Here is a 16,391-nt window from a genome sequence, read left to right on the forward strand (position 1 = left end):
TTGAGACATTTAATAAGAAAATCAAAATTATTAAGAAGGTACAGCCAGTAGCCAAGTATTAATTATTTGCTTTGAGATTGATTTGTGTTGTTTATTTGTATCATTTTAAAACATTTAAAGCCATTTTCTTCCACTCAGAGTATGCTCCATGACAGTCAGCTCCAATATCCATCACTTTGTGTTCCAGGATTCAGAGCAATGAGAAACACAATTACAAAGTTCAATCTGCAACAAAAATAATCACAACACGCTCCCCAAGGTCAAATAGAAGTGTTTTTTGGATCCTCTTCACAGCTGCTCATCTTCATTGCTAGTGGAAATGAGTTGACTACTACTGAACAAATTGCACATACAAAATTCTGATTCCCTTTCAACACAGATTCACTCTCCTTTCTTTAAGATTTTCCAAGAGAGCTGAGAAGCTGCTTCTAATTTCAGATAAACGAACATTTTATTGGGAAGCTTCTCCATATTTCCCTGAATCCACCAACACAGACAGACAGACAGACAGACAGACAGACAGACACACACACACACACACACACACACACACACACACACACACAGCCTTCCTTCCTTTTTCTGGTAAACAGTACTGCAGGGAGAGATGAAGCAGCCTGTCACTGCCTACATTACAGTTTAAACTGGCCCATAATACTGGATAAAGATTCTTCCAAAAGTTCATTTCTCTTTGCTGGTCCAAGCCTCTGATCTATGACCCAAGAATCTTAGTGGAATTCCATTTTCCTGTTTGGGGGAAAAAAAAAAAAAACCTCTCCACCAGAAAAATAAGGAAAGTTACAATATATTTCCTTGTGTTCCAAAAACCAAATTTAGGATGGTTCCCAAAGTTCCTTAATTGTATCCCTTGGGTCTTCCAAACGAACTCTTGAAATCCATCTAACTAAAACTAAAAAATACTAAATACTAAAATTAACTAAAAGAACAAATCTGGCATTGACAAGTGTTTTGTCTTATTACTATACTTTAGGTTCTGGGATACATGTACAGAACACGCAGGTCACCCATCAACCCATCATCTACATTAGGTATTTCTCCTCATGCTATCCCTCCCCTAGCCCCCCACCCCATGACAGGCCCCGGCGTGTGATGTTCCCCTCCCTGTGTCCATGTGTTCTCATTGTTCAGCTCCCACTTATGAGTGAGATCATGCGGTGTTTGGTTTTCTGTTCCTGTGTTAATCTGCTGAGAATGATGGTTTCCAGCTTCATCCATGTCCCTGCAAAGGACATGAACTCATCCTTTTTTATGGCTGCATAGTATTCCATGGTGTATATGTTTATCCAGTCTATCACTGATGGGCATTTGTGTGGGTTCCAAGTCTTTTCTATGTGAATAGTGCTGCAATAAACAAACGTGTGCATGTGTCTTTATAGCAGAATGATTTATAATCCTTTGGGTATATGCCCAGTAATGGGATTGCTGGGTCAAATGGTACTTCTGATTCTAGATCCTTGAGGAATCACCACACTGTCTTCCACAATGGCTGAACTAAATTACACTCCCATCAACACTATAAAAGTGTTCCTATTTCTCCATATCCACTCCAGCATCTGCTGTTTCCTGACTTTTTAATGATCACCATTCTAACTGGCATGAGATGGGATCTCACTGTGGTTTTGATTTGCATTTCTCTAATAACCAGTGATGATGAGCTTTCATATGTTTGTTGGCTGCGTAAATATCTTCTTTTGAGAAGTGTCTGTTCATATCCTCCACCCATTTTTTGATGGGGTTGTTTGCTTTTTTCCTTGAAAATTTGTTTAAGTTCTTGTAGATTCTGGATATTAGCCCTCTGTCAGACAGACAGATTGCAAAAATTTTCTCCCATTCTGTAGGTTGCCTGTTCACTTTGATGACAGTTTCTTTTGCTGTGCAGAAGCTCTTTAGTGTAATTAGATCCCATTTGTCAATTTTGGCTTTTGTTGTCATCGCTTTTGGTGTTTTAGTCATGGAGTCTTTGTCCATGCCTATGTCCTGAATGGTACTGCCCAGGTTTTCTTCCAGAGTTTTTATGATTTTAGAACTTACGTTTAAGTCTTTAATCCATCTTGAGTTAATTTTTGTATAAAGTCTAAGGAAGGGGTCCAGTTTCAGTTTTCTGCATATGGCTAGCCAGTTTTCCCAACACCACTGATTAAATAGGGAATCCTTTCCCCATTGCTTGTTTGTGTCAGGTTTGTCAAAGATCAGATGGTTGTAGATACATGGTGTTATTTCTGAGGCCTCTGTTCTGTTCCATTGGTCTATATATCTGTCTTGGTACCAGTACCATGGTGTTTTGGTTACTGTAGTCTTAAGTATAGTTTGAAGTCAGGTAGCATGATGCCTCCAACTTTGTTCTTTTTGATTAGGATTGTCTTGGTATACAGGCTCTTTTTTGGTTCCATATGAAATTTAAAGTAGGTTTTTCTAATTCTGTAAAGAAAGTCAATGGTAGCTTGATGGGGATGGCATCGAATCCATAAATTACTTTGGGCAGTACGGCCATTTTCACAATATTGATTCTTTCTATCCATGAGCATGGAATGTTTCTCCATTTGTTTGTTAGAGTGTTGGAGAGAAGGTTCTGGAGTGCTGGAATTATTTCACCTGACTGAACACATTCACTTTATAATAATTACTTGAGCCACATGCTAATTATGCACTTTTCTGTAAGTTACACTTAAAAAGTTTACCATGAAGAACAAGAAAAGCACAGTATGTATCCCTCTGTGTAGATCGATGACGATAATGATGGTGACGGGTATATAGTATGCTCACAGTGCTTATGTTTATATGCTGGGTGATTTTTTTCCTCATCAAAATACTTTGATTTCTAAAATGAACATACAGCAAAAGAAACAATAAAATTTAAATAGAAAAAAATTAATAGCACAGCCTTAGAACAACAATGTTTCCTAAAAGAAACAGTGTTGGTGTAATCAGAAAAAAAAATCATACTTGCTGTTGCATCTTTATTAAAGGGCATAATCCTCAAGTATCACTTCTTCTATGTAATCAACATATATATTAAGAAAACACAGTCTCCAACACCTATTTTTGCCAGCCTAAAAATGAATGTAAAACAGTAACATACACAACCTTGAACGACAGCCAATCATGTTATAATGCTAGGAAAGGAGAAAAAAGGGTCACTAATAGTTTCACCTTTTTACATGTGTTTACACTTAAAGCACTCTTGAAATATCTGGTGACTGCTAGTTCCTAAAACAGTTTTGAGTCAAACTCAATTTTCCTAACACAAAACAACATGATAGTACTAACCCATCCTGTCTCCCAAAAGGAATGCTTTGACCATCTCAAGAAAGAAAAAAAACACAGGGGGAAAAAGGAAAAATGTTTTTTAAAATTCATAGCACAGTAAAACATTTTATCCTCCTTTGTAGTTTCAAATTTGTCAGAAGCGGCTGGGCATGGTGGCTCATGCTTGTAATCCCAGCACCTTGGGAGGCCAAGGCAGGTAGATTACCTGAGGTCAGGAGTTCAGGACCAGCCTGGCCAACATGGTGAAACCCCGTCTCTACTAAAAAATACAAAAATTAACCAGGCCTGGTGGCGAGTGCCTGTAATCCCAGCTACTCAGGAGGGTGAGACAGGAGAACTGCTTGAACCTGGGAGGCAAAGGTTGCAGTAAGCTGAGACTGCACCATTGCATTCCACCCTGGGTGACAAGTGCGAAACTCTGTCTCCAAAAAAAAAAAAAAAACTCTGTCAGAATCTCTCTGACTTATAATCTGGCATAATATACGCCATATGAAAGATTTTTAAAAGTTTAATTCCTTGAAGAATAGAAAACAGAACTGTTTCTGAAAAGTTGAAAAAATCCACTGAAATATTTAAGTAATTACGAAGATTGATTCCTGTTTACATGTTTTCAAAAATGAACAACCCTGAAAGGTACTAGAATTCAGCTGTCTCAGTAAAACTCCTGGTTCTTGTATCCCTACAATAAACATATATGAGAAACTTAGATGAGCCAGGTAATATTTTAAAACATAAAGCATAAAAGGAAACAAAATAAATGTAAAAGTCATGCCGGGCGCGGTGCCTCACGCCTGTAATCCCAGCACTTTGGGAGGCCGAGGCGGGTGGATCACAAGGTCAGGAGATCGAGACCATGGTGAAATCCCGTCTCTACTAAAAATAGAAAAAATTAGCTGGGCGCAGCGGCGGGCGCCTGTAGTCCCAGCTACTCGGGAGGCTGAGGCAGGAGAATGGCGTGAACCCGGGAGGCGGAGCTTGCAGTGAGCCGAGATTGCGCCACTGCACTCCAGCCTGGGCAACAGAGCAAGACTCCGTCTCAAAAAAAAAAAAAAAAAAGTCTTGTGCCCTCGGAGATAAATCCTATCTCACCCACATATGCAAAAACAATAAACAAATTAACTATGATCCATGAAACAGGAAAGGGTGCTACCAGCTTGGAGGGACAGACAACCCTTCCTTTAAACAAATCCATGTCTGGTTCCCAGAAACTTTGTTCCATATGTCCCGCTGTCATCCCCCAAAGCAGTGTTTCCCAAAACGGTACATGGATCAATGATGACGGTGTAAGCAGAGGAAAACTTAAAAAAAAATCTTTAATAGTTATGTATATTAGACATATATATAACTAGCATATCAATCTCAGAAGGGTCAAGGACTTTACCATATAGTAAAAGAATAAAGTAAATAATAAGCTTACAATTTTGAAAAAGTAAGTCATTCTAAAGTGAACTAAGTAAACTGGAATTCAAGTTGTACTCATATAAGACAAAATCATGGCAGTGGCATGGATGTGGCTGAAGTTTTGGAAATATTACCCTTTAGGAAAACAGACAAGTCTCTAAGCATCTGACAGTGTATACCACCACCAGAGACTCCTTCTTCAAACAAAACAAGACCTGTTCCTAAAACGGTTCCTCTACGATATACAGACTTTAACTTTGCAACACCCTGTCCACCCTCCACTACTACACAGCCCTGGCATGCATACCCATCTTTCCTGCTAAACTGTGGGTTCCCTGAGAGAGGGCCTTCCCTCCTTCACCAGGGTTTGATTCCTTTGTACTCCTAGGATCTAGCACAATCTTTCGTATTACATTAAATAGGAAAACAATGAGAATTTTTAAAATTTTGCATTTTTACAGATTGATTTTTTACATTTTATGTAAAAATATTCGTACGATCCAGGCGTGGTGGCTCATGCCTGTAATCCTAGCACTTTGGGAGGCTGAGGTGGGCGGATCACGAGGTCAGGAGATCAACACCATCCTGGCTAACATGGTGAAATCTCGTCTCTACTGAAAATACGAAAAATTAGCTGGGTGTGGTGGTGGGCACCTGTAGTCCCAGCGACTCGGGAGGTTGAGGCAGGAGAATGGTGTAAACCTGGGAGGTGGAACTTGCAGTGAGCTGAGATTGTACCATTGCACTCCAGCATGGATGACAGAGCGAGACGCCATCTCAAGAAAAAAAAAAATCTATATTTTATATACATATAAAATATATATTTTATATATAAAATTTGTAATTTCCAAATTCATTCTTTTTGGTTACTATATTGTTAAAGTTAAGAAGTTTATTCTTTATGTTTTTGAGTGTATCAAGATATATATTGTAGACTGTTTCTGATAAAATCTCTTACATAATTCTGGCTTCAATCTTGATTTTTATACGGAGAAAGAATTTCATATGAATATACATATAAAATATATATTATATTTATATATTGAGCATGATATATAAAGTATATATTTATATGTAAAATGTATATATAAATATGTGTATATTTCATATGTATATAATATATACATATATTTATATATTTAATATACACATTTATATATTTTATATATTATTTATATATTATATATTATATAATATAATGTATATATTATACAAATAGATGTATATTATATATTTATATGTATATAAAAATATAAAATATATACTTCATATATCATGCTCAATATATAAATATATATTTATATATAAACAGATATATACATATAAATATATATTATATATGTATATACGTATATGTGTATATACATAAAATGTATACATTTATATAAATAATGTATACATAAAATGTATACATTTTATATCATGCTCTCTATATGTTATATATTCATATGAAATTCTTTCTCCATATAAAAATCTAGATTGAAGCCTGAATTATGTATGAGACTTTATCAGAAACAATCTACTATATATATTTTGATATACTCAAAAACATAAATAAACTTCTTAACTTTAACAATATAGTAACCAAAAAGAATGAATTTGGAAACTGTAAATAAAAGTTTCTACATAGTAGGCTGGATGCCGTGGCTCACTCCTGTAATCCTAGCACTCTGGGAGGCTGAGGTGGGCAGGTTGCCTGAGCTCAGGAGTTTGAGACCAGCCTGGGCAACACAGTGAAACCTTGTCTCTACTAAAACACTAAAAATTAGCCAGGCATGGTGGTGCATGCCTGTAGTCCCAGCTACTTGGGAGGCTGAGACGGAAGAACTGCTTGAACCTGGGAAGCAGAAATTACACTGAGTTGATGTCTGTGCCACTGCACTCAAGCCCAGACAATACAGCAAGACTCCATCTCCAAAAAAACAAAACCAAAAAACAAAGTTTCTACATAGGAAAATCTTATGCTAATTGCTTATATTGCAAAAACTCAAGTGAACTTTAGTTCTACTTATGAAGGAGTAAATAGAAACCAAATTACAGCAGATGTAATAAAGTACATTGTATAGATATATTCCTACCTCCAGTAAGTCATGTTTTCCATATAGGTCTCTGGCTGTGAGTTTTCTGGGAATTAAGGATTGGTTCTGTGCAAGATCATCATGGGCCAAAGGTAAAAGAATTCTTGGGTAACTACTACTCCCTGGTTGAAAGTAATATTCAAGGAAAGATAGAAAGAGTTTCTCCCCAAAACTCTATTTTGATTTCATTGATAATACCAAGAAGAAAGCCTGAGTTATGGAGCACAGTGCCTCAAACCTTAAAGTTAGCAATAGCAAAGTCATTAACCTAAAGAGAGGAATAAGATGGGAGTTCAGGAAGCACTGTAAAACTAAAATCTTTGAAATAAAGGGACACATGTAAGTATTTGAAAAAGAAGATTTCAAATTAATGAATCAAGAGGTCTTCATTCTAATATGGGATATTCATTAGGAGGCTACCATGTATACATGTTAAATAAATGTGTATGCCTTTACTCCTCAAAAAGAATTAAGAAGGTTCCCGGGCCGGGTGTGGTGGCTCACACCTGTAATCCCAGCACTCTGGGAGGCCAAGGCAGGCAGATCACAAGGTCAGGAGATCGAGATCATCCTGGCTAACACAGTGAAACCCGTTTCTATTAAAAATACAAAAAAATTAGCCAGGGGTGGTGATGGGCGCCTATAGTCTCAGATACTCGGGAGGCTCCCAGATACTCAGGAGGCTGAGGCAGAAGAATTATGTGAACCCAGGAGGCGGAGCTTGCAGAGAGCCGAGATCACACCACTGCACTCCAACCTGGGCAACAGAGCAAGACTCCGTCTCAAAAACAAACAAAAAAAGGTTCCCAAGACATCAGTAATCCAAAAAAGAAAGTTACATGTAGTAAATGTGAAATATGCAAACAGGAGTGATAGGAATGATCTGAAAGTATTTATGAAATTGAAAAACTATCCTCAAAGCATTCAATTCATTTCAATAAGCAGTTAATAGGCATACATTAACACTAGTAGTCTCCAAAGCAGGTGAGGAAAGAAAATATTAGAGCTTTGTTTTTCATCTCAGAAATATGCAGCAGCTAAGCTTCAGCAGTATGCACAATCCAGCCTGACACTGGCACCTGCACTTGGTCCATCTGTCAGGAAGTCACAGTCATGTGTGGTGTCCTAGGTATTCTGAGAGAAGAGTGCAGCCCTGCCATGCAACAGGAGTGACAGGCACCCTCTCCTTCCTTCTCTCTCGCAAAATGAGACACATAGTGGTTTAGTGCACATAATCCTACCACCTAGGTTTAACTAAACTGATTCTCATAAAATTCCATTTAAAAATAATGGAATCATAAAACTATTTTAAAATTTGCGTGCAAAGAAATCATTAATGATCTGAGTACAAGTCAATGACAATGACACAAAAAAAGCTCTGTTAGCCATTTTGTGACCTAAGAACAAAGACAATATTAATCAGATCTCTGAAGAAGACTGCTCTTCTATCCATTACCAAGACTCTCTGAGATACAGATTTACATCCACCATTATTAACAATGAACATGGCTCTAAATAGATACTGTTCCTTCCAACATTAAACAATGATATCATTAAGCCATCATGATTAGCAAAGCATTTTATAAAACTTATTCAGATGATCATTAATAGTTTTTCCAATATAAAAGATTTTCTTATTGTGAAAACACAATTTTTAAATGCTTTAAAATTTTTATTTAATCTTATCCTTGGAAAAATATCAATTTGTAGATGTCATAATTAATATAACTATGCATTATATAATTTCTAAATCAATTCACTTAAATCAGGGTGCTGCTTCAAAAGGTTATATTGATGGGATGTATGATCCATAAAGTTTAAAGTCCACCATACTCAAGGAACTGTTGAAGGCGGGGGTGGGGGAACGAGTGAAAGAAGAGAAGTAAGGGGGAAGAAAAACAGCAGCTTCTGCTATTTAATGATGATCCACAAAAATTACTACATTAAAATCTCACTAGCATTTTTATTCACCCAATTTTACCCATAAAGAATTAAAGCTCAAAGCAGTTAAGTCCCTTACTGACATAACAGAATGCTACGCAGATGTGCATCCATGTTGTTCCAACTCTAAAACTGATGCTCTCAACCACCAGGCCATGCCTCTCCTACTCCAAAACCTTAAAGGGGGCCCCTCACCTTGGCTGAAAATAATAGCAAGTTTAGCATCTGCTATAGAATAGAACTTCAGCACCTGGTATTTAACAGGCCTAAATTCAATCTATTTGTTCTAGAGAATAACATTTTGTGGTTTGCAGTGAGTCTAGCTCCAAATTATCTTTCCAGACTTCTCTCTCACTCCTTCATCGTCATCCACAGAACCCCATATCCACAAGGAAATAGTTACTAGTCCAAAAAAATGCAATTTTGTGGTTTTTGTGTTTGCTTGTTTTGATTTGTTGCCTCTTCTGCTATCTGTTCATCTTGGTATCGCATCTGCATTTCCTGATTTCTCCTAAGGGACAATCTCTCTTAGGCATTTTGCCCCTTTCTTTATGGTTCATTCCTTAAACAAGCTATTCACTAAACAGTCTCTTTGCAGGCCTGCTCAAATTCCTCAAAGAATAAATTGTTGTCACTACATTTAAGGTGCCCATCATTTTAAAGAAGACGACGAGCAGAAGTGTCATTCTAGTACCATACAATGAGAAGTTTACCAAGTCCTGGAACACAGAGAACGAAGTCTGCTAGGGAACTCCAGGAGAGCTTCCAAAAGAAGGCTGCCTACGGCCTGGAGTGTGCTGGAGAGACACAGATCTGCAGGTAGAGAGGAGGAAGGCATTTCAGTGTAAGGAATGATTCAAAGCTGGTCAGGTGTGACCCTCTGGTGTATGTGGTACTTTGGCTGGAGCTATACAGTGAGGTAAGGCTGAAAAGAGAGGGCAGGCTGTGAGGCAGCCACATGACAGTGCTTCCCACAGGATGTTCCACTGCCCAATTCTGAAGGACCACACAGACAGGCCAAAAGTTCAAGTGCTTTCCTATGTTCATATAAATGAATGGCATAAAGTATGTACCTTTCATTTTCATTTTTACTACTATGATTAATACCAACTTAGTATTAATTTACTAAATGAATTATGGGATATTGCATTTGGTTTTCATATACATGGGGGGAAAATTACTAGAATTTACAGGACACCCTAACTAAGTCGCCTACAAAAGAGTCTGGCTGCTATGCATGCAATGCTTGTTTGTGCTGCAGAGCTCCTCATTCACATACATGCACACACAGACATACACCACAGGTGTCTGGAATCCTGCAGTTTGGAAGAAGGATGTTCTGTTATTGATGCATTTGGTTTTATATTGATCATAGTCTTCAACTGATGCATCTCTAGCTTTTTCAATTATAAGTTTCTGTTAACTTCAAAATGGTCAAAGATGGTTGTGGGTTCTCTGGTTAACCCTACACAATACGGTGATGCACGGACTGTTAAGACCATAGTCTGCAAACATCCTGCCCCTGCCAGAATATAACGAACCAGCAGGATATAAAAGAGGCTCCCACAGCTCTCAATCCTTCAAGTAGGAGACCCACTTCCCTGGCCAGGAGGCCAACAGCCTTACCATGACAAACTGTCAAAAGCTAGAATCAGAACTCATTGCCTACCTTCCCCTAAAACATCAACATTATCATATTATGCTTTATATCCCTTTTATCACCCACAGCTCTCTCCATCCCAGCCCTTCCACTGAGCCCTCTGGAGCACACATTTTCATTAGGAAAAAACCCTCTGTATTGTCAATCTCAGCCTCCTTGAACAGAAACCTGGGTGTCCTCTGAGGACAGCTCTTTCTCAGAAGGCTTTTCAAGTGGTGACCTCTTAGCTCTCTCTCCACAAGCAACGTACCACGGAGATGACTCTTCATTACTGCTTCCAAATCATTTCTCTTCAAACATCCCAGCTACCTTGAAATAGCCCATGAGACTACTCCATTCATCAACCTTTCTTGCTTGAGTCATCTGCAGACATCACCACCACTCCTGCTCATTTTCTGATAATCTGAGCACCTTGCTCATTGTATTTCCCTCCACACTACTCTCGTGCTCATTTTGTAAATTTCTACGTTCCTGCAGACAAGGCACCCAACAACACGGCCTCTAAGTCCTCAATCTGCTTGCTCACTTCCTCTATTGTACCTCAGCTACCCAGCCCCTTAGTCTCATCCTGCCTAGATATTCTCTCCACTGGTAACTGCACTGCCACTACAATTCTGAATTCATGCATTCCACTCCCTGACTACCACTTCCCAGCATTCAGGTCATTTCCTCCAGTCCTGACTCAAATAGTTTTTGACCCGCTCTGTTCTCTCTACTACTTTTCTCATTGTCCCATAGCCACCTTTATGTCCTCACTTCCCTCCTCACCCAACTAGGATTCCGCAGTTCAGTACTGAAATCATTTTCTTGCTGATGCCTTCCCAATTCCCTCACTACTCTTTTCCTTCATACTTGCCTGGCAAAACCCTAACCTTGATTAAATCCAACTCTCCACCTACTCCATGTCCCAGGGCAGTTACATATAGCTAAAGAACAACATAACCATTCCACTTGCTCTTAAGTTCATCACCACAAATCTCAAGTGCACCCCCAGCTCTGCCCAGCAATCCTACTACATTGATCTACTCCCTGGGGACACCTGACTCTCCTACTGTTCTCTTTAAATTTCTAACAACAATCCCTAATCTTCATGCTGAGCTGACTTTCACCTCTTTTTAACTGAAAGATGGAATCTATCAGAAAAGAACTACCTTGTCTTTCCACCTTAAAATCTACACATTCATCTGCATCAACATGTACATATTCTGCCTTCACTCCTGTTATAAAAGGGATGAAATATACTTCCTCCTATATTTAGGAATATCAATCTTTCTGCTTTGAATAAAATGTAAGCTCAATGAAATGTAGGCATTCAATAAATATTTGTGGAAATAAGTTGAATTATTCTTATCACAGTGTACAAACATGTAAAATTTTCCAATCAAAAACAAAAACAAAAAAATCTCCCTAGAATCCATGCCCCCTTCCATTTGTTGCCTTATTTTTCTGCCTATACTCTGACTTCCTTTCTCCCTTCAACCCATCCTAATTAGCTTCCTAAACACCATTCCAAATAAATGATTCAAGACAAAGTGGCCACCAACTTTCATTGTACCAGCTCCATTCATTTACCAATAGTCCATTCTAAGTCCTCACCTTACTTAATCACTTACTTAGATCTGCATCTAGTTGTACAATTAAGATGTGTACTTTATTGCACACACATTATAACTCACACATTAGAAAACATCAATGAAAGTATTTCATAGTAGATCAGATACAGCTGAAAAGATTAGTGGACTGAAAGATAAATCCAAGGAAATTACCCAAAATGCAAATGGAAGCGAAATGGAAATTCTAGGAGACCAGAGACATGAATAGAATAAGAAGGTCCAATAAGCTTGACAGGGCATTTTCAGAATAAAAGTGAATAGCAGAGATATAACACAACAAATTAAAACTTCAGATCACAAAAGTTACCCAGAAGTGGAGATTTAATTATTTTTTTTCCCCTTCTAAGGTCAGAAAACTAGCAGGCTTAAGTCTAGGTTTTATGTTTTTTGTAATATACCACATCACTCAGAAAAGAAAGAAAACTCCAGTTGGCTCAGAAACTCCTTTAGGCACAAATCACATATTATCCTGCTTCTTAAACTGGGATATGTGAACTCTTGGAGACAGCCCATGGTGCACTAGGAATAAGCAAAACCACAGAATGACATTTTCCTGGAACATTAATTTTCTAAAAGGAATTCAAGGAAGTTAATTAAGTAATTGAACTGGCATGTGATTACATCTTTTCTGTAATAAAACAAACATGGATATATTTACCAAAGTAGAACTTCAAATATGCATTTATTTATAAGATAAACTATGAAACCTAAGCATGTGGTAACAGGCTTCTAACAAACTCCTCGATCCATAAATGAGTTATGCACTTACTTTCTTCCACTCTAAAGGCTAAGCTTAAAGAGCACTCTAATGACTTTCTCAACAACCTGTGAATTACTATGATTCTCAGGATTCAGGGTCGGTTTAACAAAGAAGATTTTTCATGTAATTAACTGTATTTTTGTTGTTTCTTCTACTCTGGATTTAAATGTTTTATTTTGTGAAGAGTATGACGAAAATATCGGGAGACTGAGGACACAAACTGGTACCCAGAAAGTGAGGAGTATAATACATGGTTCTCTCTCATCCCACTCTCATCTGCTTGTTATGAAGTTCTGATAATCACTTCTGCAAATAATTCAATCTAGAAAGCTAGTTTATTATATCATGGTCTTGCCTTCATCTACTATATGTTATATCCTAGTATAAGTAAGGATTAGGGAGAGTTACAGGCCTGTATAATAATGGCTTCAACAAAAGTCCAAAAGTAAGGGCAGCAGAGCTTGCATATTGCCTCATGATGGTCAAAAGCCAGGCTCCTTTTCTTCTGTTGCTTCACTGTGGATTGTCTCCATTCTTAAGGTTACCCATGGTCCAGGATGGCTAAACCAGCTCCAGCCATCACATCTTCATTCAAGTCACCAGGAAAAAGATGAGTGTATGTACTTACTTTAAGAATTCTACCTGCACATTTTCCCATACTATTTCTACTTATATTCCATTGACCAAAATATGGACCACACCTGGTTGCAAAGAAGAATGAGAAATATGGTCTATTCTTGGTGTGCATGTAGTCAGCTAAAATGAGGAAGGGGTACAACTAACAGTCACTGCCAAACCTCATCTGAGTAAAACCTTTGCAGTGCCCCAAGAATACTCCTTTTCACTTGATATGACAGAAAAGATAGTTTACCTTCCATACCCTGTCCTTCATGTCCTTTCTTTAACTTAGATCAGAAGAAACAACTGTGCCCAGATAAACCAGTGAGCTTCATTAAAAACATGAAAACTGGCAGAAGTACCCTAACATCCCCCCTTCGAATAAAAGCAACAAGGTGACTCAAAACATGTGCTATTAATCATGGAACCAAAAGAAGGAGGAAAATGACTTCAGCTGCTCGACAGCAAGAATTTGCCTGCTTTCTTGATGTGACCAAGTCAGGAACTGAAATTAATAAAAGTGACAGCTTGGATTTAAACTGCACCTTTCTCTAGTAGGACTCCAGCTTTCCAAAAATATTGCAATATGCAATTTTACTTTCATAATGTACCCTTAATATTCTCTAATGACAAAATAAAATGACATTACTTAACATTTCAAACAATAAATACTATAATACTTAATTTGCTGAAATATAATCTATACATATATCTAGGGACAAAAACTGAAAAAGAATGAGAAAGACCAAAAACAGCTTTTTTTTTTTTTTTTTTTTTAAGACCGAGCCTTGCTTTGTTGCCAGGCTGGAGTGTAGTGGCGCCATCCCCGCTCACAACTTTCATCTCCCGGGTTCAAGCACTCCTCGTGCCTCAGCCTCCAGAGTAGCTGGGATAACAGGTGCACGCCACTACCGCCCGGCTAATTTTTGTATTTTTTGTAGAGATGGGATTTCACCATGTTGGCCAGGCTGGTCTCGAACTCCTGACGTCTGGTGATCCACCCACCTCGGCCTCCCAAAGTGCTGGGATTACAGGTGTGAGCCACCGCGCCCGGCCAGCTATTTTTTTTTACAGAGACAGAATTATAGCTAAACTTACTTTTTAATTTTTAGAACTTTGAATGTCTTTATGCAATGTTTTAAAATTTTATAAACAGACACTTCATACACACACACACACACACATATATATATATCTTACACACATGTATATAGTATAAAGATAGAGATAGACGGTATCATGAAAACATCCTGGTTTTGAAGCCAGAAATGACTTTAAAGTCCAGTCCTACCGTCTACTAGTTGTGTACCTTCGTGAGAATTATATACTTTCTCTAAAACAAAGACCACAGTATCAGCTATTTCATGTCTGTTGCTTTCATTTCCACCCCTCCCATCTATGATCTGTACTGTAGGGAGCTAGAAACTTGCAAGCTATATTCCCAAAACTACTTTGCCTGCTGGCTTCAGGTTAGGGTCTGACAATGAGAGACACTGGCAGGAGACGAGAAGGCGAAAAGAACGGAGGAATCATTTTTCTTTTTGCTTCCTGTGGGGTCTCTGGCAGATGCAATGATGGGTCCAACGGCTTCCTGCTCAGGTAGGAAGGCTCCCATGGGAGTGGGGCCAGCAGGTTCTACTGCAGTGTAATGAAGAAAGATGTTCATTAAAGTGTTATCTGGAATGGCAAAATACTGAAAACCACCAAAATGACCAACCATAGGCTGAAGGCTAAATAAACTTGGATAGATTCATATAATACACCATCAAAATTACATTCATGAAGAAATACTAATGGCATGGAAAACAGACCATAATGGTACATAAACAAGACAGGATTTTAAAAGCTGTATTGTCATTAGCATTATGTTAGTATTGTTACCGCAGAGCTAGACAAGAGCATAAAAAAATGCAGATTGAAATTTAGTATCATTTAAATATCTATGAGAGTTATGTCCAAGCCTGACAGAAAGGTATGAAAAGAACAGAAAATGCAATCCTTACTTGGAGAAAACTGGGTCAGCCTAAGTAGAGGGCTGCAGATTTATGCTTACACTATGGATTTTCACTCAAAGGTGGCAAACTTGAAAATCTGATTGAAAGGTTTTTTGTTTGTTTTTTTAACTAAATTTTTGGGCTGGGTGCAGTGGCTCATGATCATAATCCCAGCATTTTGAGAGGCTGAGGCAGGAGGCTGACTAGAGGCCAGGAGTTTGAGACCAGCCTGGGCAACACAGAAAGATGTTGTCTCTATAAAAAAATAAATAATTAGTTGGGTGTCGTGGTATATGCTTGTAGTTCCAGCTACTCAGCAGGCTGAAGCAAGAAGATAGCTTGAGCCCAGGAAGTCGAGGCTGCAGTGAGCCATGACTGCACCACTGCACTCCAGCCTGGGTGACAGAGCAACATCCTGTCTCTAAAAACAACAAATGCTTTTTAAACCTAACTTTGTAATGTATAAACCACAGATATATAAAGTACATAATCAGTACATAGTATATCTGTGGTCTTAAAATTTCCTGCCATTGCAGGAGAAATGACAATTAGGAAAAAATGGCCCAAAAAAGATCCTTAGGGGAATAATAAAGGAAAAAAAGGTTAAGAAACACTGGCCAAAATAAATCTCCCTGAAGGATAAAGTACTAATGTAACTTGAACCCATGGGTGCATGGAAGGGTCGAAATCAACCGTATCCAGATGGCATGGACCCAGAATTCTTAGTTATCACAGGGACAACAGAATGGTTCAGTGTATAGCCAGCCATCCCTGTGTTAAGGAAAAACAGCATGGATGCGTGCAGCACCAGGACAACAAAACTCAAAGCTTGTAAATAATACCAAAATACTTAAAAGAATTAGAAATCCACTACATTGGATATACTATGATTGTTTAAGAATAGGAAGTGCTTTGGGTAGACAAGTCAAGTGATTAAAAAGAAAATCCAACGTATCAAATTCATGATGGCAGTTTTATTATTTTAATAGATTTAATTAGCTAAGTTTATAAATGACATTAATTACATGGGATTCAGTC

The 16,391-nt window shown here is 38.1% G+C and overlaps 1 protein-coding gene and 1 long non-coding RNA gene across 6 annotated transcripts in view; one reads left to right on the top strand and one right to left on the bottom strand.

Moving 5' to 3' along the window:
* The first annotated feature begins 2,668 nt into the window (after nt 1–2,668).
* Nucleotides 2,669–9,379, top strand: LOC116271480. The gene is made up of 3 exons (XR_004180075.1): nt 2,669–2,721; nt 6,795–6,859; nt 9,354–9,379. It is a non-coding gene; the product is annotated as an uncharacterized LOC116271480 (long non-coding RNA).
* The window catches only part of DYM (dymeclin), a 154,651-nt gene continuing 146,713 nt past the window's right edge, over nt 8,454–16,391 (bottom strand). For 4 of the 5 annotated variants that reach the window (XM_031658820.1, XM_031658821.1, XM_031658822.1 and 1 more), the window contains one exon: nt 14,524–14,997. In XM_031658820.1, coding sequence (XP_031514680.1) covers nt 14,825–14,997 — 173 coding nt within the window. In that variant the 3' untranslated portion in view covers nt 14,524–14,824. Of the gene's footprint in view, nt 9,522–14,523; nt 14,998–16,391 lie in introns of those variants that run through there. The other variant, XM_031658824.1, reaches the window with a different exon arrangement.

Source organism: Papio anubis, chromosome 19 (genome assembly GCF_008728515.1).
Source record: "Papio anubis isolate 15944 chromosome 19, Panubis1.0, whole genome shotgun sequence".
Taxonomy (NCBI): domain Eukaryota; kingdom Metazoa; phylum Chordata; class Mammalia; order Primates; family Cercopithecidae; genus Papio; species Papio anubis.